General features: G+C 42.1%; 1 protein-coding gene across 1 annotated transcript in view; it reads left to right on the top strand.

Moving 5' to 3' along the window:
• OBSCN (obscurin, cytoskeletal calmodulin and titin-interacting RhoGEF) overlaps positions 1-24,000 on the top strand; it is a 159,920-nt gene that overhangs the window by 32,895 nt on the left and 103,025 nt on the right. The window contains 4 exon segments of the mRNA XM_039220260.1: positions 749-1,024; positions 4,691-4,966; positions 18,736-19,011; positions 21,927-22,202. Coding sequence (XP_039076191.1) covers positions 749-1,024; positions 4,691-4,966; positions 18,736-19,011; positions 21,927-22,202 — 1,104 coding nt within the window.

Genomic DNA, 24,000 nt, shown 5'->3' with positions numbered 1-24,000 from the left:
ATGAAACAAATATGATGTATTTGAGGACATTAAACCTAAAAATGTTGAATCATCAGAAGATAGCATAGAAAAAGACAAGCCACATAGATGTGGAGGATATTTACAACACACGTAATTGCCAGTGATCTACCTTCATATATATATAAAGACCCTAAAAACAAGCATAGAAAGGACAGGCAATGCTATTGAAAATTGGGCAAAAGCCTTTAGCAAAAGAGCAAGCATTAATAACCAAAAACATTGTAAAAGGTCATTCACTTTGTGAATCATCAGGATCAAGTAAGAGACAGCCCTGGGAGGTACAGCTCCACTGTCCCCAGTTCAAGAGTTGACAACACAGAGTAGGTGACAGTGTGGAGCTTTAAGGACTGTCTTTCACTGTGGGTGAGATGCTCTCTGCACATTCATGTGCAAGACTCTGCGTCATCTGGGAAGGTTTAGGTGTGCATACATCATGACCTGACAACCCCTCACCCAGAGGAGTGTGTGCACAGGAAAGTCACTCAGAGTCCTTACCTGGAACAGCCCAGATGGAGCAGTAGTGGAATGTATGGTCCCACGTGGAGCAGTGGTAGAATGTATAAATACACTGTGTTAGTTGTTGCTGAGAAGGTGGTGAGGCTTCTCCAGGCCACACAGCTGGTGCAGAGCCTGGAGAAGTTTCCACTACCTTCCCATTTATTCCTTTGTTCCCCAGTGCTACATCTTGAATTACCCTTTGACTTTGTGTGTCCCTCCCTGTCCTCAGAGCCCACAACCATGTTTGTCAAGGAGCAGCCAGCACACAGTGAGGTGCAGGCCAAGCCAGGGGCCAGTGCCATGATGAGCTGTGAGGTGGCCCAGGACAAGACAGAGGTGACATGGTACAAGGACGGGAAGAAGCTGAGTGCCAGCTCCAGAGTGCACGTGGAGGCCAAGGGCTGCAGCAGGAGGCTGGTGGTGCAGCAGGCGGGGAAGGCGGACGCTGGGGAGTACAGCTGCGAGGCGGGGGGCCAGAAGGTGTCTTTCCACCTGGATGTCACAGGTCAGTAATCTTTAGGGTGGTGAATTAGCCTTGTTTGGGAGCATGGGACTGACTCTGAGGCCAGATCATCCCTAGTGTTCTCACCATCACTTTCCATCTTGCATCCTCCTACCTTCCTGTTTTTCCTCCCATGGTAGGGTCAAGGGTGGCTGGATTGGACAGATGTGTAAGAAGGAAGGGGACCACTTGAGTCCATCTTCAGTGGTGTTTAGCACACCAATGCTTAGTTACATGTTCCTAGAACCTACCCAGTTTCTTTGTGGCCTGGAACTCTGAGTCTACTTAGTATTTGGGTCTGAAGTAGACCAAGGGCCTATTACCTGTGGATGTGTAAATTTCCTCCTATTGGATGTTCTGCCAGCTACCAGGTTTGCTCACTCAGAACCACAGGCAGTTTATCAGTAGCCAGATACATGGATTCCATTGACCAACGATAAGAGGAAATTTCAACTACTCATCCATATTTATAAATATCTCAGACTGACTTTGTATTATCAAAGTTTAGATGTTCTGTGAATCTCTTCCCTCCTCACATGTGGTGAGAGAAGCTCTCTGTACCTGTATGCAGTAGCATCAAGATCCATTCCATGTTGCAATATCTGTGCAAAGTATAAAAAAGCAGAAATTGGTAGATACGTACCTGTGACACATACCTCTGAGGTACAGGATATTCCTTTTAAAGCATATCTTTTGTGTTCAGTTAAAACATTCTTTATCAGAGTTCCTTTTCGAGTCTGATATATAAATTTGGAAATGGAGAGGAATGAATAGCTTAAGTTGTATCAGCACACCTTGTTAAAGACAAGTTGCTGTAATGGCAGCATGACTGGTGTACCGGTATTTGTTTTGTTGCATTATGTAGTGATTAGTGTGTATTTGTGCTTCCTTGGCTGATTCGTAGAGAAATATGTTCATTTTCATTTGTTAAGAGGGTTATTTGTTTTGTTTTTGATAAGAGAGTCTTAATGTTCAGTAAAGTTCCCACATTTGACTTCTAGGTGCCACCACAAAACAGTGTGGTATTGTATTTGTATTCAGTGGTTTGTGTGTGTGTGTGTGTATATATATATATATATATATATAAATGGAGAAAGAGAGAGAGAGAAACATGCTAGTTATCTTTGTGAAACATTATTTGAAGAGGACTTGAAAACTTTTTTCATAGTAAACATTTTGAAATTTTTAAAATTTGATAGAAAACTATATCAAAACTGACATGAGGAGAAATAGAAAACTCAAATAATCCTATAACTTTTAAAGAAATGTACCCAGAAAAGGGGCACCTGGGTGGCTCAGTCGGTTGAGCGTCTGATTTCGGCTCAGGTCATGATCTCACGGTTCGTGGGTTCAAGCCCAGTGTTGGGCTCTGTGCTGACATCCAGCCCAGAGCCTGGAGCCTGTTTCAGATTCTGTATCTCCCTCTCTCTCTGACCCTCCCCTGCTCATGCTATCTCTCTCTCTCGGAAATAATTTAAAAAAGAGATGTATTCAGAAATGAAAAAAAAAACTTTCATAGAAAACAGTCTATGCTCAGTGGATCTACTGATTAGTTATACCAAATATTCCTGGAAAGACATTTTTCCATTTTCATGGAGATTCTTCTAGAGAACAGAAAAAGGATGAACACTCTCCAACTCATGTAGATGTAGATGGTGTAATATTGATGTTGAAATCTTATGAGGAAAACATGCAGAGTTAAAATTACAGGCCAGTGCTTCAGATTCTATGTGTGTGTGTCTCTCTCTCTGTCTGCCTCTCTCTCTCTCTCTCTCTCTTCCTCAAAAATAAAGAAACATGTAAAAAGTTAGAGGGGTGCCTGAGTGGCTCAGTCGGTTAAATGTCCAACTTCAGCTCAGGTTATGATCTCACAGTTCATAGGTTTGATCCCCGCATTGGCCTCTGTACTGACAGTTCAGAGCCTGGACCCTGCTTTGGATTCTGTGTCTCCCTCTCTCTCTGCCCCTCCCCTGCTCATGCTGTCTCTCTCTCTCTCTAAAAATAAATAAACATTTAAAAATTTAAAAAAAAATAGAGGACAGTATCTTATGAATATCAAGACTAAAATCTTAAACAAGTTATTAGCCAACCAAGTTACCTGACACATGAAGCAGGCAATACACTATGATGGAAGTCATAGCCCAAGAATGTCTGGTTGCTTTAACATTAGAAACATTAAAAAAACATGGGGCTCCTGGGTGGCTCAATCAGTTAAGTGTCCGACTTTCGCTTAGGTCCTGATCTCACAGTTAGTGGGTTCGAGCCCCATGTCGGACTCTGTGCTGACAGGTAGCTCAGAGCCTGGAGCTTGCTTCAGATTCTGTATCTCCCTCTCTCTCTGACCCTCCCCTGCTCACTCTCTCTCTCTCCCTCTCTCTCTCTCTCAGAAATAAATAAAACATTAAAAAAGCAAAAACAGTGCATGATATTAACAAATTGAAAGAGAAAAAGGTTGTGGTTATCTCGATAAATGCTGAATAAAAATGTTTGATAAAATTTAACATCATCTTGTAATATAAAATTATTAACTGACTAGAGATAAAGGGGTTCTTCCTTACTTTGGAAAACAGTACTACAGGAAATACCAGCTAGCATCACCCTTAAAATGAAAGATCTGACTTTGTGATTGGAAACAAGGTAAGGAGGCTTTCTATCCAACAGTGGGCAGCATAATAAGGAAGAAAATAAGACAAATGTATAAAATAGGAGGGGAAATGTGGAATTTACAGATAACATTTCAGAAATCCAAAAGATTAATGATTAGACTTTAATAAGAGACTTGTGAAAAATTAACACTTAAAAAAATGTCAATATTCAGAACAGGCCACACAGACACAGACACACACACATACACACATCAACTCTAGGTGGGTAGAGGTCTCAGTATAAAAGGTAAAACAATTAGCTCTTAGCAGGTAATGCAGGCTATTTACTGACCTAAATGTAACAAAAGACTTAATAAATGTGTTAATCACAAAGAACAAGTTCATATGTTAGTCTGTATTAAGAACTTTGATCAGAAGACACGATGAAGGAGGGAAAATGCAAGACACAGAGATAGGGAAGATTTTAACAAGACATGTAATGACCAAATACTTTAGCATTGAAATAAATGAAGGGCTCCTAAAAATGAATACAAGAAAGACATAAAGAAAGTGGTATTGGAAATGGGGCAAATCTTGAACAGTGGCATCACAAAGAGCACACACTAATGGCCAAAAACATCAGAAAATGAGCATCGCATTATCAGTAATGGAAACACAGGGAGGTACAACTTCAGTTCCACCAGGTTGCCAACAGTTGACAGAACAGGATAGGCAAGAGTGCGAACTACTTCCCTGACAGTCCTTTGGAAAGATTCTGCATCATCTGGGAATGCTGGGGTGTGCGTACATCATGACCCTTCAGATCCTCTCCTAGAGGAGCTTGTGGAGGGGGAGGTCTCCAGTGTCCCCACCTGGAGCAATAACATGGAACAATGATAGAATGTGTAGATAGATTGTGGTTACTCATTGCTGAGAAAGGCAGGGGGCTTCTCCAAGCCTCACAGCTGGTGGAGAGCCTACAGAAGTTTCTGACCCTCTACCTCCTTATTTGGGCTCCTCTCACCAGAGCTGCCTTCCTGACTTACAAGTTTCTCTGACCCCATGTTTCTCTCCCTGTCTCCAGAGCCTGCAGCCATGTTTGCCAAGGGGCAGCCAGCACACAGTGAGGTGCAAGCCAAGGCGGGGGCCAGTGCCACACTGAACTGCGAGGTGGCCCAGGACAAGACGGAGGTGACATGGTACAAGGACGGGAAGAAGCTGAGTGCGAGCTCCAAAGTGCACGTGGAGGCCAAGGGCTGCAGCAGGAGGCTGGTGGTGCAGCAGGCAGGGAAGGCGGACGCCGGGGAGTACAGCTGCGAGGCGGGGGGCCAGAAGGTGTCCTTCCGCCTGGACGTCACAGGTCAGTACTTGGGGTAATACTCTAGTCTTAACGGAAAGTGATGATGGGACCACCCAGGATTATACCCAGATGGACTTTTGTGTCCTTTTTCTTTACACCTGATCTCTTCATGTCTACCATTTGTCCATACGCTTTTTTCATCTCCTATTTTCACGTCATTTTGGGGTCATGGGAGGCTTCATGGGAAAGGTGTGCATGAAAAGGAGAGGGGCCATTTCTGTAACTTGGAATAGCATTTTGGTGCAACAATGCTCAGTCACATTCCTAGCACCTGCCCTGCCCTTTCTGCTGTTCTTTGGTGTCTATGATTCTTGCTCCATCTGGTGCTTGGGGTCTGAGGTCAACCAGGCATCTCTCACCATGGGATATGTGACATTTTCTCCATTATGTATTCTGACACCTACTCATGCCACCAGCTAGCTCCTGACTGGTTCTTGTCAGCAGGAGGCATTTCAATTCTCTTGAACCTGGATTAGGGGAGATTCTGGCCACAGAATCATACTTGGAATTGAGATCTTAAGAGTGAACCTTGGATTATCACACTTGAGGTGTCTGGAACACTCTTCCTTCCTTTTCATAGATAAAGAAGCTCACTGTTACCTGTGTGTGACAAAATATAGGTGTATATTTTGTTATAGTGTCTGCTGTGTAAAGGGAAGGAAGAATGGATGATTTGTAGATATTCACCTATGACATTTAGGATTATTGTTTTAAAGCAAATCTCATTTTGCCTTTGTCTTCAGGTTGGAGGCACATTCTCAGTGTCAGACTTACCCTTCTGGTTGCATTTGTAAACTTAGAAACGGGAAGGAGAAGGTGGCTTCTGGCACTCAGCATGCTTTGCCCCGAGGTGTTCCCACAGTAGCAGCCTGACTGGGAAAGCAGTGTTCATTTTGTAGCATTTTCCTAACATTTCCTAAATGGTACATAAAGTTTAAAAAATAAAAAATTTTTCCTTTGTTAAGAGAGTCTTGATACCAAATAGGGGTGGGCTCCCATCCAACTTTAACTCCTGGTTGCCCGCACATCACTGTTGAGTGTTTTATCAGCATATAATGATTCATGGGTGTGGGTCGGCACCCCACATCCCACTTAGGTGTCTGTGAAATGTTATTTTAAGAGAATAGACAAAATATTTTATGGTAATAAATTTGAAAAGTTGTGACAATTTGGCCAATTCCTAGTAAACTATATAAGAATGGACACACAAAAAATATAGAAATCTCAAATAGTTTTATGACTTTTAAATAAATGGAACCAATAATACAAAATCTTTGAAGTCAAGTAGCTCTCTGGTAAAGTATGTTCAATATTCTGTAATACGGTTATTCTTTGCTTGAGGAAATAATTGTTCTGGGGAATATAAAAACAAGATATATTCCATAACTCATTTTAGGTAGTATGAGAAATAAGTCCACCACCCCAATCAAAGAAGGGACATGGAGAGTAGCACAGTGAAGTGAGGCTTTAATCAATGTTCTTGCAAGAGTGGGTGTCTGAGGGACGGGCACACTTGGGGCGGTCACAGCAGACAATTTATTCCCTAGCATGCAGGTCCCTACCCTGATTCCTCATTGGCTGAATATTACAGAAGTTACACCTTCACCCAGACATCACCTATGCCCATGAAAGGCAAAAAGTAGTCTGATTGGAACAAATGTACATTCCCTGAGGTGACGTAGGGACTTTCAGTCCCTCCTTCCTTTGTTGTTTGGTGGGTGTTCATTCCAAAGCCCACTAAATGGAGAGGTGAAGAAGAACCAGGAAGTGAAGTGTCTAAGGGTTTGGGACTCCATTGTTGGGGGGGGGGTACATACATATTTCCAATAAGTTGTAAACCTATTGTTAACTAGACAGCACAGATTTTATTTGGGATTTCTAAAAATGAATCATCTCCCTTACCTCTCACAATCCCTTCTCTTTTCTAAGTTGATTCCATTTTCATTTATATTTCCTTCATTTTTGAGGCCTCACTCAAACATGTTTAGCAGGTGTTGGCTCTCCTCCTCATAGTCAGGTTTATCTTTCAATAATAATAGGTCCTTTGGGGCATAAGGCACAAACATTTGTTCATTTATAGCAATGAGTCTTTGGACTAGCCCCCTTACACAGGGGATGATGCGCCACCTTATAGCCATTTGAACTCCAACTGTAGTTATTAGAGAGTTTAGAATTGAAGCAACCTTTCCTTTCCATTTACCAAACCATCCTTCTAATCAGTTACTAAATGGGTCACTGATCCCTGAGTTTTATGCTAGTTTATTGGCTAGAGTTGTTAGTCCCGGCAAAGCTTTAGTGATGGTGCCATCTGGAGCAGTGTTGTTGGGGAGAAAGCTACAACACTGATCTCCTAACAACACAAAAGAAAGACTTCCTCTTTCTCTTCTAGCATCATGTCTAAGGCTATCTTATTCTCCCATGCCATTCTAGTGGTAGCATCTAACTTACTGGCTACTCCTTGGAGTGAAGCCCTAGTGAAATTGATAAACCTTTGCTGATTTTAGTAGTTGTAATTAATCTAGTCCACGTTATTATCAATAGTAACCCACCAGTAGAGTGATCACTGAAATCCAGCAACTATCTGATTCCTGGTTTTCAATTCACTGGAGACCCCCGTTGGGAGTCCTAGTGCGTCAATGTACACATTGGAATCAAAATATCCCTGTAAAGTCCTCTGGTTTCTGTGGTGGATGTCACTATATCGATTTCATGGAATGTCAACCTGTTGCAGGATTCTCCCTCAGAGAGTTGTGACACCGAGGCTTTTCTTTCCAGGAAGCAACTTTATTCATACCGGCATCGCTCAGGTGGGTTCGTACCCAAAAGAACTGAGCGGCCCACATCATATGGCATAGTTTTTTTTATACATTTTCTATTTCTTTGTCTCCCATATATGGTAACATACATAAACATGCAGTCTGATTAAGTTGTTTCAGTTTATAAGAACATGGGGGATGTAGGCAGCTGGACCCATATCTAGGTGACCTTGAAGTTTTCTCTTCTCTCTTCTTCATTTTTTTCTTTCTCCTTAGGGAGGGGTTCCTACCACAAACCAAGGTGAGAGAAATGGCCAATTGGACTAATTCACAAGTTCCACTCCAATTGGACAGCAACAGGTTAAGTAGGTTCCTCTTCCCACAGTACCACCAAGCATCTGCTCGTGGGATGTGCAAGTTAGAATAGTTGTGGGTCTGTTCACCAGTAGCATTTAGGATGTGCATACTAGTCAGTCAATATACCACAGGTATGTTGAATTGTTCCCCCATACTTGAGAGACAGGAAGAGTAAATACTTATCCCTGTGGAGGAAGACATTTGTAGTGCATGGAAAAGCAATGACAATATCCTTCAGGTCTCATTTCCCCAAGCATCCTTGACTGATAGAGAGCCAACTCATTCCTGCAGGATTTGTATCCCATCCAGAGAGAAATGGAACTATTTGCCCCTGTGGCCTTCCTGCAGTGCAAGCATAACAATTGCTTTTTGTTAAGCACCTGCACAGAGTATTAAACACATCCCACCCAGACATTAACATTTCCATATCCAATCTCAAGTGTCAGGTCTTTGATTTCAACTTTGCTCACCGTTGGATCATTAGTGGGAGAAACTAAATGCCCTCTTGGACCTGTGGTTGGTTGAGGCATACTACAGATTGCCGGGAGCCGCACCGGCCTCTCTGGATGGCAGTCACAGCAAGGAAACTGGTATCCCCTCTGCTACTACTGGCTCATGTTGTAAATGAGGCTGCTGGTATTGACCAGGTCTCACAATATTCCAGATCAGACCGATATTCCCCACACAGATTGATCATAAGGAAAGTCATTTCCTTGCCTTTCCAAAGATGATTGTCAAAAGGCTCTTCCTAAGGGTCTTGCAGATCCAAGACTTACATAATAAAGGGTGTTTGAGTCTGGCTCTGAGGCAAAGAGCTTAATTTAGTGTTAAGGGCAAATATCTACCCCCACCCATTTGTTTCTGCCTGGAGCATTTTCTGGCCTGGTATATGCTGACTACTCCCTGTGAAGGAACCTTTTGAGGAACTTCTTTTTGTGATTATGAGAGCAAAGGTATCTCCTGAAAGACCTGTTTTTGACTCCTGCTCACAGAGGAGTAACTTCACCCTCTTATGCTAAAAACATTTTCTGGTATGTTAAAGAAGACTTCCTTCCCCATAAGATAAGCATCTAAATCCCCTACCTCAATCGCTATTGATAAAGGTTATGCATGAGTCTTCTACAAATCTATGTTCTGGGAAATTCTTACATATCAAAGAAGTTTTTTGTCAAAAATCATTGTCTAAGGCAAATGCCACTTCTGTGCCCTCTCCAAAACACTTAAAGTTGAGCCCCAGTCAGAGCAGAGATGCCTGCCTGGTGATCAGAAAGAATCTCCGGGGCTCTCTCACTCTCTCTCGCTGACACCGTCCATCCTTCAGGGACCCCTGGACTTGCCGGATTCGGTCTCCGACAGCAGATGAGGTTATCAACTGGTTAAAGGGACAGTAGTCCCACTAGGTTGGTTCTTATAACATATGCTCCTAATCCATATGTTCCAGGTACCACCCTTGAGTCCTGATCTTCAGTGAGGGGGCTGTTAATGGTTAAAAGCATGGGGTCACACTTTAAGTTCTGGCAAATTTTCAGTGGAATACCCTTAGATGGATGCATTTTAGCTGTTAAAGTGTCCATGGGTTTGGCCATCCGTTCCTGAATCTAAGTAGTCCATCATGCCAAGTCCCAGCTCCAACAAGGTTCGAGGTCTACATGACTGTAAAGGTCGAAGGTATCGGTACAAACTATTTATCTGCCTGTGATAGCCACCTCTGGTTTGCTAAATTCCCACATGATAGGACCGGACAGGCATCAAATGTCACAGTTTGAGGGGATTCCTTCTACTTACATTAATTGCTAAACTAACGGGATAAGTTTGAGGCACTTCCTTTTTGGAACTTTCCCATCACCTGGTGGTTGCCTACCCAAGCCATAGTATTCCCCAGATGCGGGGCCAGACTCTGACCTTCATTGCACACTCTGTCCTTTCTTTCTTTAAGGGGTCCTTGATTGTCTTATATACCTCCCATTGTCCCTTCACCTTACTGTCTAGCGTCCCCATTGCCAGCCCCTTGAGCTGAGTGTAATGCGTCCATCCCCTTTCGGCAGTCCATACAGCAGTTTCAGTGGTTACAAGCACTTCATAGGGACCTTGCCAGCTAGGCTGGAGTTTTTTTTTTTCTTTTTCCAGGATTTAACTAATGCCTGATCCCCTAGTTGAAAGTGATGGGCTATGAATTCAAGTGGCAGGGTCTGTGCAAGGTGCTTTTACCCTAAGAGAAGATAGAGCAGAAGATGTGGCCAGGACATATTCTCTGAGGAACTGATCTTTATTTACTGTGTGGGTAAGACCAAGTCTGATGCCCTACCTAGATAAGGTAGCCCATCCAGAAGATCATAGGCAGACAAACCCAGGTCCTGGAGAGGGGCTGTCCTAATATGGAGCAACGCTATGGGGAGGTACACTGTCCATGGCAACTTAGTTTCTAAATTTCACTTGACAATATGTTTCTGGAGAGTTTGATCCATTCTTTCTACTTGGTCTGAGGATGGGGGATGCCATGGAGTGTGGAAACCCCACTTAATTTGCAGTGCTCCCATCACCGCTTTTAACATCCATGAGGTAAAATGACTGCCATTATCTAAATCAGTATTTTCTGTTAGTCCAAATCTAGGATTATATTTGTTCTAGTGCAATCTTGATGACAGACCCAGCTGTGGCAGTGGTGGAGAGATAGGCCTCTACCCATCCAGTGAGATGATCTGCTACCACTCCCAGATATTTTAGTTTTCCCACCTTTGGACTTTCAGTCAAGTCTATTTGGATGCTCTAGAATGGCTCCTTAAATGTGGAGACTTACCCCTCTAATTGGCGTTCTAATGCCCTTTAAGTTAATTCTCTGGTATGTATCATAACTCCTACAGAATTGTTTGGCACTAGTATAAATGCCCATACAGCCCTAGACATTAATTATGGTATCACTCAGGCCTGCGAGCCCCAATGGCTTCTCACATGCAACATAACCATCAACTATCTCACAATGGGCTTACTGAGCACTTGTCTTTCATCTGGAAGAAACCATCATCCCTCTCCATATGGAATTGTTTCTAGTTCCTTCATTCCCTTTATTTCATCCTCAATGAACTGGGGCCTTAAGGTGACCATGGGCACCCTAGGGATGAGGCTCAGGAGTCTGATTTCATATTTCAGCAATGGTCCCTGGCAGTTTCATCCATAAGTGGATTCTCTACTCCTTCAAAGGAATTTCCCTTCTGATGACATGCTACATGTACTATGGCTATTTCGGTAGGAAGTAAGATACCTTTCTAGAACCTTTTTTATTAGCTCGCCATGAACCAGTTCCTTCCCTCCACTGTTCATGATACCTCTTTGATTCCAAATCTTTCTGAAGATATGAAGAACTCCAAAGGCATACTTGGAATCTGTATAGATGGTCCCTTCCTTTCCTGTGAGCAGCTTTAAAGCCTGATTAGAGCAAACAGTTCACAAGTTTGGGCTGACTGACTGTTGGGCAATCTCCCTTTTTCATATCCTGACAGCTCTTCCCCATTGACAACAGCCTATCCATTATGCCTTTTACCAGTGATCATTTGGGAGGACCCTTCTATAAATAACCTTAAGGCCACATGCACTGACACTTCATTCAAAGCTTGTCTGACCTTAGGCTGATAATCAATGTTGTCCAAACAATTGTGGCTTAATTCCTCCAGGTCATTTGGTTTTCCTGCACTCAGAAACCTGGCCAGTTAACACAGGCATCTGTAGTCAGGATTAAATCACTTTTCTCCAAAACTGTAGCCTCATATTTTAGAATTCAAGAATAGTTTAACCTATGTGTCCCCACCCCCACCCCCCTTCTGATGGAAAGTAGCTTGGACATGGTGAGGAGTGCTGACTAATAGGTTTCTCTCAAAGGTGAGTTTCCTGCTCTCTCCACTAGCAGGGCAGTGGCTGCTATAGCCTGGACACATTCTAGCCAACCCCTAGACACAGGATCTAATAGCTTGGACATGTACACACCTGGTTGCCTTTTCCCTTCCCATTTTTGTGTAAGCACCACAATAGCTTCCCCATGTGTACTGTCACAAATAAGTGGAAAGCCTTCTCCAGAGATGGGGGTGCCCAAACCAGGTCTGTGACTAAAGCTTGCTTCAGACTCTCTGGGGTATGCAGTTCTTTGTCCATTTGAGAAAGTCTGGGGTCCCCTTCCAGTATTTTCAGGCATAAGTCTTTAGTCCTCTGAGCATAAGAATCAATCCATAGTCTATAGTAGCTTAATGAAACTAAACTTTTCCTTAGCTCCCTCTTTGTTTTTGGGCTGTGGTAGCCAATAATCCCAGCTATTCTTTCCAAGTTGATCTTTCACTTGCCTTCACTGATTATATGCCCTTAATATTTAACGTCCCTTTCCACAAAGTGCAACTTGCTTTGAAACACCCTGAGCCATTGCTGTCCTAGGGAGTTAAACAAGCCTATTGTGGCCTCAGAAACTTTGGCTTGATCTTCCCCTGAAATCAGGAATTCAGCTACATATTTTAAGAGTTGAGTGTCTGGGAGGGGGCAAAAACTTTTCCAGTATAGATTCCATATTTGACTAAACAAATTGGGGGCCTCAGTAAAGCCCTGTGGCAATATCATCCAATGGTATTGTTGCATTCTTCTACTTACAGTATTCTCCCATTCAAAGGCAAAGGGATCTCTGCTTTCTGGGTCTAGTGGACATGCCCAAAAGTCATCTTCCAAATCTACTATGCTAACCATTTATGCTTATAAGGAATTTTACCTAGGAGGGTATAGGAATTAGGGACCATAGGGTGTCGGGTCTGAACTATCTGGTTTATTACTCCCAGGTCTTGCATCAACAGGTAGAATCTGTCTGGATTTCATCCTAGAAGTACCAGATTCTTGTATGGGGACATACAGGGTTCCAGCAACCCATCCTTGATAAGACTCATGATCACTGGCTGGAGTCTTTTTGTTCCTTCTATTGGAATAGGAAACTGCTTCCTGCAAACCATTTCACCTGGTTGTTTTAAGGAAAACTTCACTGGGGGAATTTGAAGCCCTCCTCTGTGTCCCTCTTTAACCCATACCTCTGAATGTATCTTACTTTCTTCTTCCATGAGGTAAGCTATGAGAACTTTAATTTGGCCCGTCTCTATCCCTATATTCAAGCCCAACTGTATAATGAGGTCTCTGCCAAGGGGATTGACTCCTGTTTTGGAAACAAACAGGAAAACCCCCTCTGTTTCCTCAGTCTCAGTTCTTACAGTCATGGTTTCAAATATACAGACCTGAAATTCTCCTTTTATTCCTGAAACCAAATTTTTTTTCTGGTGAGAATTTTGTCCCTTGTGGCTTAAACATTAGGGAAGAATGGCCATCTCCAGTGTCAACCAAGAAGGTTGTATCTTCTCCCTTGGACCCCACCTGTAAATGTATAAGGCACTGCTGCTGGGGCCTAGCAAAGGGGAATCCCTGGTCCCCCTTATCTTCTCCTTCCAGAGCCATAAGGGAGGTTAGTTCCTCTTCCTTCTTCCATAGAGGACACTCCCTTTTAAAGTGGCCAGGCTGTCTGCATTTATAACACTTTCTTTCTTCTCCTCCTTGCATTCCTCTCATTTTATTTTGTTCCCTCTGATCCCTCATTTCTCCTCACCCCCAGGGAGATCTCTATTTCCTCCTTTCTTTTCCATCATCTTCTCCACAGTAGTTACCATAATCTTTGCTTTCTGTCATTGCCTCTTTTCATCCCTCTTTACAAATACCTTTTGTGCCTCCCTGCACAACTCCTCTATCTGCTTCTCATTCCATCTATCCATCTTCTGTAACTTTCTGACAATATCAGGCCAACTTCTAGTGACAAAATTAACCTTCAGGAGACCCTGCCCCACTGGGTCCTCCAGTTCGAGGCCTGAATATTTCCTCGTTTGATCTGTAAGTCTCTGTAGGAAAACAGTTGGGGTTTCCTCCTTCTCTTGCTTTATCTCAAAAGCTTTATGATATTCTGAGATCTTGGAGCAGATCCCCTGATCCCTTTGATGATTAGTTTTCTTAATTCCTGCATCCGAACTCTGTGCCCAGGATCATTTTTATCCCAACCAGTGTCTAGGTTGGGAACCTTTTGTTCAGCTGGCTGAACACCCTGGCTGGATGCGTGCTCTCTCTCCCAAATAGACATTGCAGCTCTCCTGATCATTCCTTTTTGCTCTCTGGTAAGGAGGATGTTCAGGGTGGACATCAGCTCAGCCCAGGAATAGATATTAGACCCCCAAAACTGATCGATCTGATCTGCCAAACCTAGTGGATATTCCAACAGTGGTTTCATTTCCTTCTTGAAATTCTTCACCTCAGTACTGGTGGTGGTGGGCATTGACAAAGCCAATCTCTCTTTGTCCCCTTTAAAGGGACCTCCCTTAATGGGAATAACTTAGAGTTCCAGCAACTTGTTCTTGATAAGTCCATGATCACTGGCTGCAGCCTTTTTCCCCCTTCTATTAAAATAGAAAACTGCTTCCTGCAAACTATGTCACCTGGGTGTTTTAAGGAAATCTTTATTGGAGGAATAAGGGGGAATAAAGAGCTCCCAGAGGGAACAAGGAAATTCTCTATGTGCTTTTTACATTATTCCAGTTCCCTCCTGAGATTTGGATACAAACCAGTAAAGATGGAAGATTCCTCCTGTCCACCCAAATTGTCTGTTTTGTTCCCCCTACCCCCTCCAGTGGGTTGACCTGGGGATTATAAGGAGGAGGGGTACAAGAGAGGGGGTCCCAAGGCTTCTCCTTTAGAGATTCCTCATACTTGCCTTTTGTGTGTATGTGGAAACATAGGGAGAGTTCTTGGTAGACAGCAGAGAGCATATTCCCTCTCCTCCAGTGTTCTGGAATTTTGTCATTCACAAAAAGGACTAGGGCCTGGCAGATCCAGTCTTCCTCTGAGGCAAACTGAGGCAAAAAAGCAGATGGCCCTTTACCTGGATCTCTTGTCCAAACAAAGAAGCAGAATTTGATCATTTTATGTTTGTACTTGTTCCCCGTATAAAGAGCATATTCCCAGTGCTGTAACATTCGCCCCAGCACACTGTCTGAGGAATCTGAAGAAACCCCACCTCTTTCTGGGCCTTTTTCCTTACCTTGGGCCTGGAATTTTTGTTCCCCATCCTTGAAAAGGCTAGTTCATGCTCCTGAACTTCCCTGGGGTGGTCAATACCTCTCCCCGCATTCATGGAGTTTTCTGGCACTCTCCAGAACCCACTTGGTCTCCAGCCACTTCCCTCACAGGAGAATGGGACCGTGGATCCAGACTCCACATTGTCTTCACATCTAGGATACGTCTCAGTCATACACACTCAGCCTCTAAGGATGTCTTGCCCCAAGGCAGTACTTGTAGTCAGATTTTCCTACCTTGGCCCAGGTGATGAAATTGTGGGGTGACAGTAGGGGTTCGTGAGGTCTGGAACCAACAACTAAGAAAGAATTCTTGAAGACATCTTTGGTACAAAAAAGGTGATTTTATTAAAGTATGGGGACAGGACTCATAGGCAGAAAGAACTGCACTGGGATTGTGATGAGTAACTCATTATATATCAGGTTGGGAGAGGATCAGGGATAGAGTAAGTCTCTAAGGAATTTTGGAAGCAAGGTTTCCAGGACCTTGAGGGGCTGGCTGTTGCTAGGGAAATACCATTTATTTAGTAAAAGCTCAGTCATGAGACCCTTCAGATGTACATCAGGGGCCATAAGCTTGGAGTATGATTGCCAGCATATGTCTTGGGGGAGTCAAGATAAAGAACGTTGACTTACAGGATCCTGGGGATTGGAATAATATGCAGCCAAGGTTCTCTTTTGCCCCAGCAAAGTGTCATCATTGAGGCAGCTGAGCTCCTAGAGGAAAGTCACTCTCCTGGCTTCAAGGACTTGTCAGTGGGCTATAGACAGGAGGGAATAAATTTTCACTTGCCTTAGTTTCCCTCATCACCACTTAACCCCCTTTCCTTTGTTCTTGGGAAGCCAGGAGTGTCCGAGGAATATCACACATATCCCACCAGGGGATGGGTGAGTGCTAGCTTATACTTTGCCCTCAGCGTGCACAGACTTATGGGTCACCATGGTGCCTGTCTTTTGCCCTTTTCCCAGCGTCACTTCTTCTGTCTCCAAAGATAAAAAGTCATTAGCTCTGTATCCCACAAAGGCCAGGAACCCTCCCATGGAAAGGTCACCCTAATTGGGATGGGCCAATTAGGTCCTAACTCACAGGAAGACCTGGACCCTGCAGGTCAAGGTAAATCCTGGGACCTCTTGCATTTGTTTACCCTCTCCCTTTGTTCTTTGGTGCAAGCTCATTGCAAAGCCCATGAAAATAAGCCCCCGAAACAGAGACAAGAAGAAGAATGTGGAAGTAAAGTTTGGGACTCTATTGTTGGGGGAGGGTTTGTACATATTTTCTACAGTTTGTAATCTTACTGTTAACTGGACAGCACAGCTTCAATTTGAATCATCATGATGAAAATGAATTGTCTACCTTACTTCTCACAATAGCAAATATAACAGTAGTACCAAAATCTTACAAGAAAAGTAGGAAGAATTAAATTACAGACCAACCTATTGGGGATATCAAAAACTAAAATCATAAATGGAAATATTAGCAATATAATTAATTCAGCAGTGTAACAAGAGGGTACCACATGGTGATGAAAGTCATAGTCCAGGATTGCAAATTTGGTTGAACATTATTAGATCAGTGTAAAACCTGAAATTAACAAATGAAGTGAAAAATGGTGTGATTATCTCAACACAGAATAAAAGTGTTTCGTTAAATTTTTACATCATAAATCCAGAAAATATATTTGATAAAATTCAACATCAATTATACCGTAAAATTCTTAACACACTGTATGATAGTGTTCTTTATTAATTTGGTAAGTGGAATTACAGAACACATGAGGAATTTGCAGAGGACCCTGAAATCTTTGATTTGGGGACCATACAAGCAGGCCACTATAATCACTGAACAGTGTAAGGAGGAAAATAAAATAAATTCCATAAAATTGGAAGATACAGAAATAGAATTCACTGATGATGTGATTTTCAATTCAGAAAATCCTAAATATAAGTTACTAGACCAAGTAAGATTCTTGAGGAAGATTACCATGTAATAAACCAATAGGCAGAAAACATTTCTATATGTACTAGCAAGAAACACTTTGAAAATGAAACCTTACAGTTGTAATAACATCAAAAACGTCGTGTTTCTAATTCCAAGTCTGATAAAAGGTTCTAGGAGGATCTGTGGGGGAAAATAATTAAACATTTTTGAGAGAATCAAGAGATAGAAATAGATGGGTAGAAATCCTGGAAAAAATCAAAGATGTTCATTAATCAAAATCTAAACAAAAATTGAGGGGAGGGATGAAAAATAATAAGTGGATTCCAAAGGCAAAGTATAGATGATACAGTTTTTCTCTTGAAGAGAAGCCAAGTGTGAGCATTTGCTATACCAGATGTTAAGAATTATCATAAAGCACATAAGACAATGGGATCTCAATTCAGGGATAGTTGCCAGATCAAAGGAGCCAAATAATAAATCAAAAACATATTCTTGCATAAATGGACTCCTGCCATCCTCAGTTTTGGTTCTTCTGTGATGTCTATGCAAGAAATAGAGAAGGATTTTTTTTTTCATAAACAACACTTGAATCATTTAGCTGTATGGAAAAAAATCAAATTCCACTGGGAATTTACACAACACACAAAAGTCAACTCATGGTGAGTTAGAGACCTCAGTATAAAAGCAAAAACCATAAAACCTACAGATGACAACACCCTTATTTAAATATTTAGGTAAGGAAAAATTTCTTCAACAGAACACAGATGTCCTAAATGCAATGGGACAAGATAGACATATTTGGCTACAATAAAACTAAAAATTTCACTCATCAGAACACTCCATGAGAGAGCGAAAAGTAGTCACAGCATTTGGAAAACACCTATAAAATACATAATTGTCATTCCCTAACATTAAAAAAATGTAAGGAGTGCCTTACAAAGAATAGAGAGAAGAATATACTATTGGTAAATGAGCAAAAACTTGAACAGAGACACCGCAGAGGAGCAAATAGTAATGGTCAGCCCAGTAATATTCGTGAAGGTACTCAGCTTCATTGGTCTTAAGACAATGGTAAGGACAATTACGAAGAAGTACAAAGACTTCCCGCCAGAGAGCTACTAGTCAATAATACTGAGGAGGGAGCACTGAGTCTCAGCAACTTTGAAGACAACAGTGAAAGCATTTCCTTCAAACCATAAGGAAAAGACCTAATGTCTTCTAGGAAGGTAGAGGAACACATCTCTCATGACCTCACAGAGTTGATGTGCATGGGGAAGTTTACCACAGTCCCCACTTGGAAAGGCCGTGTAGAGAAGTGATGGAATCTATGGTCCCCACCTAGGACAGACAGGGTGGAGCATAGATAGAATGTATGGTCCCCAACTGGAACAACCAGGAAAGAGGTACAATGTGCAAATAAATTGTGTTAGCTGTTCCCGAGAAGGTGGTGGGGCTTCTTGGCCACACACCTGATGCAGAGATTGGAGAGAGTTTCAGTCCCCCTGTCTCCCTGTTTAGACCTTGTTTCCGAGAGCTGCACTCTTCATATAGATGGTATCTTTGACGCCATGCATCCCTCCCTGTCCCCAGAGCCCTCAGCTGTGTTTTCCAAGGAGCAGCCAGCACACAGTGAGGTGCAGGCCAAAGCGGGGGCCAGTGCCACACTGAACTGTGAGGTGGCCCAGGACAAGATGGAGGTGACGTGGTACAAGGACGGGAAGAAGCTGAGTGCGAGCTCCAAAGTGCACATGGAGGCCAAGGGCTGCAGCAGGCGGCTGGTGGTGCAGCAGGCGGGGAAGGTGGATGCCGGGGAGTACAGCTGCGAGGCCAAGGGCCAGAAGGTGTCCTTCTGCCTGGATGTCACAGGTCAGTTCATTGAGACTACAAAATTAGCCTTTTTATGGGTTGAGAGTGGAACAGGTTTATCCCCAAGACAGACTCCTGTGCTCTTTCAGTTAGACTTTTCCCTTGACATCACCCATCCAACACCTGCATTTCCACATCCCAGACCATGGGAGCATGGCTGGAGGGAGTGTACAAGAATGTACAAAAGGTCATTCTCATACATGGTGGGTTGTGTTTCCATGTAACAGTGGCGGTTATGTTTTCCCAGCACCTGCTCAGAACCCACTGGTGTACCTTGGAGTCCAGGAGTCAGGATCTCCCTGATGCATGGGATTGAGGTAGACCAGATGTGTCTCCCCTGGAGTCGATCTGAAGGTCACAAATGTCTTCCTCCAACACACATGAGGGTTCCTGGTGGTGGAGATATTTGATTTCACTGAACCAGGATAATGGGAAATTTGGGGCATGCAATCATCCTTGGAATTTTCTCAGGTCTGTGCTTTGAGTGTCCACAGTTATAGGTATTTTGAAGCCTTCCCTATTTTCACAGCAATCTAGGAGTTCTCTCTGCACCCTATGTAGCCAAATTTATATCTTATTCTATTGCAACGTCTTTGCAGCTTACACATAGAGCAATTACAAATCTATCAATTCATAGGAAATTATATTGAAACGTGCATAAGAAAGTTGGACAATTTGTACAGTCCTAAAAGTGAAAATAAATGGATGATCACATACCATCTTCTCACAGAATAATGTCTAATCCCAGTGGCTCTACTGTCAAATTCTACCAAATAGTATGCAAAGAAATTATTCCATGTTCATAGCATTCTTATAGAGTATTGAAAGAGACCCAATCATCAACTTAATTTACATAGGTAACATATTAATGCCAAAATGTGACAAGGTAAATATGAAGAATTTTACAGGCCACATCTTATTGATGTCAAGGTAATACCTTGACAGAAAATATTATCCAACTGAATCTTACAATTTATCAAGAGGATAATGCACTAGGACAACAGTCATATTCCAGGAATGCATGGCTAGTTTAACAACAGAAACATTAGAAAATCAATACAAAGCTTAATATTAATAAAATAAAAGAAACAATGATGTGATTTCCCCAAAAAATTAAGAGTAAAAACACTGGATATACTATAGCATTAGAAATTCAGGGAGAATATTTCGTAATATTTCACATCAATTCCTGCCACAAAATTCTTCATAAGCTTTAAATAGAACATTTTGCCCTTAATGTAATAACTGGTGGTATTGAAAAATTTAGCTGACATCACACTTCACATGAAACTCTTAAAGCTTTGCCTTTGAGATGGTACCAAGATAAGGAGGCTGAGTATCCTCACTGTTAAGCAACATTCACAGCACACCACGGAGGAAAATACAATTAAAGTATGAAAGTAGGAAAAATGAAAAGTGAAACTAACAGAATATGGTTTTCAATGTGGAAAATTCCAAACAGTTACTTTTTGTATAGGAAAGAGAGTGAGGAGAGATTAGGATATACAAAAACAATATATAGGAAACATTTCTGTATCTAGACATCAGACACCAGTAGCTGGAAAGTGACATTTCAAAGGTGTCACAATAGTATCAGAAAAATCCTGTTACCAATTCCAGGTCTAAAAAAGGATCTTGAGATGCTTGTGGACTTAAATTATTCAACTTTATTGGGAGACACAAAAAGATCTAAATCATGGATGGAAATTGATGAAAGAGCAGAGGTGTTCAATCCTCATCAAAACCCAAATAGTAGTCTTACTGAGAGTGAGCATATTGACAAGTGAATTGTAAAGCCAGAGAGAGGAAATCCACTTTTACAAAAACAAAACCATGAGAGACTTGAATGCTGAGAACAAACAGGGCTGATGGGTGTGGGGGAGGGCACTTGTTGGGATGAGCACTGGGTGTTATATGTAAACCAACTTGACAATAAACTATTCAAAAAAACAAAACAAAACAAAAACCAAAAGGAATTCCCAAAGCAATGACATTAACTTTACCTGATATCAAGACTTCTGATAAAACTACAGGAATTCAGACAATTGGGTCTCTATGTAGGGTCTGAGATACTGCCCAGGGAAACAGAAAGTGAGTCCAGAAACAGCTTTGTATAAAACCCAAGTCTTGTTTGTTTGTTTGTTTCTACCTTGGTGCTACCTGTGATTGTAGTAAAGCGTCGGCCTAAATGGTGCTTAGACAGTTAACCACATGGAAAACTGAAATAAAGTTGGATGTGTATTTCTTTCCATACAGAAAATTCAGCCTGATGTTGGTTAGCGATCTCAGTGAACAATGTGTTCCAGCTCTTACCAACAATGTTAGTCCTTCGTGACCTCAGGGTAATGAAAGCTTCCTGAAACAGTACAAAATGCACAAAACATAAAGGATATACACAAAATAATATATCTGCCTATAACAAAGCCTTAACATTTTTTAAACTAGAAACATCATGAAGGGATAGAAAGGCAATTCACACAAATGGGAAGGATATATAAACATACATAACCACAGAGACAGTGACACAACAGAGACAGAGACAGTGCTGGGGAAAATGGGGGCAAAACACTTGAGCAATGACACCACAGAAGGGCAAATATTCAGTACCAAAAACTTTAGAAAGGGTGCTGTACATTTTGAGTCATCAAGACTCCTAGGACACAATCACAGGAAGGCGCAGACAGAGCAGTGATAGAATGAATGGTCCCCACCTGAAACAGGCTGGAAAGTGGCAGAGTGTGTAAATCAATTGTGTTAGTTGTTGCTGAGAATGTGGTTAGGCTTCTTGGCCACACACCTGATGCAGAGATTGGAGACCGTTCCAGTCCCCCTGTTTCCCTGCTTAGACCTTTCCCAGATCTGCATTCTTCACATAGATGGTATCTTTGACCCCATGTATCCCTCCCTCTCCTCAGAGCCCTCAGTTGTATTTTCCAAGGAGCAGCCAGCACACAGTGAGGTGCAGGTCAACGCGGGGGCCAGCGCCACACTGAACTGTGAGGTGGCCCAGGACAAGATGGATGTGACATGGTACAAGGATGGGAAGAAGCTGAGTGAGAGCTCCAAAGTGCACATGGAGGCCAAGGGCTGCAGCAGGAGGCTGGTGGTGCAACAGGCAGGAAAGGCAGACGCCGGGGAGTACAGCTGCGAGGCTGGGGGCCAGAAGGTGTCCTTCTGCCTGGACGTCACAGGTCAGTTCTTTGAGACCACAAAATTAGCCTTTTCATGAGGTGAGGGTGGAACAGGTTCATCCCCAAGACAGACTCATGCTCTTTCAGTTAGACACTGTCCCTTGACATCACCTTCACCACCTGCATTTCCACATCCTCGGTGGGATCATGGGAGCATGGCTGGAGAGAGTGCATGAGAGGGAGACAGGCTATTGTCTTACACCATGGGTTGTGTTTTCACATAATAGTGCTGGTCACATTTTCCCAGCACATGTTCAGAACCCATTGGTGGACCTTGGAGTCCTGGACCTGGATCTCCCTGATGTATGGAATTGAGGTAGACCAGATGTCTCTACCCTGAAGTTGTTCTGTAAGATTGCAACTGTCTTCCTCCAACATACAGGAGGATTCCTGGTGGTAGAGATATTTGATTTCACAGAATCAGGGGAATGGGAAATTTGGGACACACAGTCATCCTTGGAGTTTATTCAGGATTGTGCTTTGAGTTATCATAGTTCTAGGTGTTTTGTGACACCTCTCTATTTTCACTGGGATCTAGGAGTTCTCTCTGCACCCATATGTAGCCAAATCTAGACATGTATTGAATTGCAATGTCTGTGCAGGTTATCAAGAGATTAGACAATTACAAATTAATCAGTTCCTAGGGAAGTGCATTGAAACTCACACAAGAAAAACTGGACAAGTTGTACAGTCCTAAAACTGAAAATAAATGGATGATCACAGATCATATTCTCACAAAATAATTTCTAAGCCCAGTGGCTCTCTTGTCAAATTCTACCAAATATTCTGCAAAGAAATTATTCCATGTTCATAGCATTTTTATTTGTTGAAAAGAGATGCACTCATCAACTCCTTTTACCTAGGTAACGTATCAATCCCAAAATGTGACAGGGTAAATATGAAGAATATTCACAGGCCACCTCTTGTTGATGTCAAGGTAATATCTTGACAGAAAATATTATTCAACTGAATCCTGCAATTTATCAAGAGGATAATACACTAGTATAACAGTCATATTCCAGGAATGCAAGGCTAGTTCAACACCAGAAATATTAGAGTTATATGGAAAGCAACTTGACAATAAACTATTTAAAAAGAAAAAGAAAAAAGAAAATCAACACAAAGCTTGATATTAACAAAATAAAGGAAACAATGATGTGATTTCCACAAGAAATTAGGGGTCGCACTGGATAAAATATAACATCAGAAATTCAGGGAGAATATTCCATAACATTTGGCATCAATCTCTGCCACAAAATTCTTCATAAACTTTAAATAAAAGGTTTTGTCCTTAATGTACTAACTGGTGGTATTGAAAAAATCTGCTGATATCACATTTCATGTGAAACTGAAAGCTTTGCCTTTGAGATGGTACCAAGATAGGGAAGCCGAGTGCCCTCACTGTTATGCAACATTCACAGCACACCACGGAGGAAAATAAAATTAAATGTATGAAAGTTGGAAAAATGAAAACTAAAACTAACAGAAGATATTGTTGTCAATGTGGAAAATTCTAAATGATTACTTATTGGATGGGAAAGAGAGTGAGAAGAGATTAGGATATACAAAAATCAATATACAGGAATCATTTCTGTATCTAGACATCAGACACCAGAAGCTGGAAAGTGACATATTAAAGGGGTTACAATAGCATCAGAAAGATCCTGTTACCAATTCTAGGTCTAAAAAAGGATCTTGAGATGCTTTATGGGCAAAAAGTATTCAACTTCAGTGAGAGAAAAAGATCTAAATCATGGATGGAAATTGATTGAAGACCCAGAGGAGGTCAGTCTTCATC

The sequence above is a fragment of the Hyaena hyaena genome, unplaced genomic scaffold, assembly GCF_003009895.1.
Source record: "Hyaena hyaena isolate Hyena2069 unplaced genomic scaffold, ASM300989v1 scaffold_879, whole genome shotgun sequence".
NCBI classification, from domain to species: Eukaryota; Metazoa; Chordata; class Mammalia; order Carnivora; family Hyaenidae; genus Hyaena; species Hyaena hyaena.
Note: the sequence above shows the minus strand (reverse complement) of the source record. Positions and strands in the feature narration are given on the sequence as shown.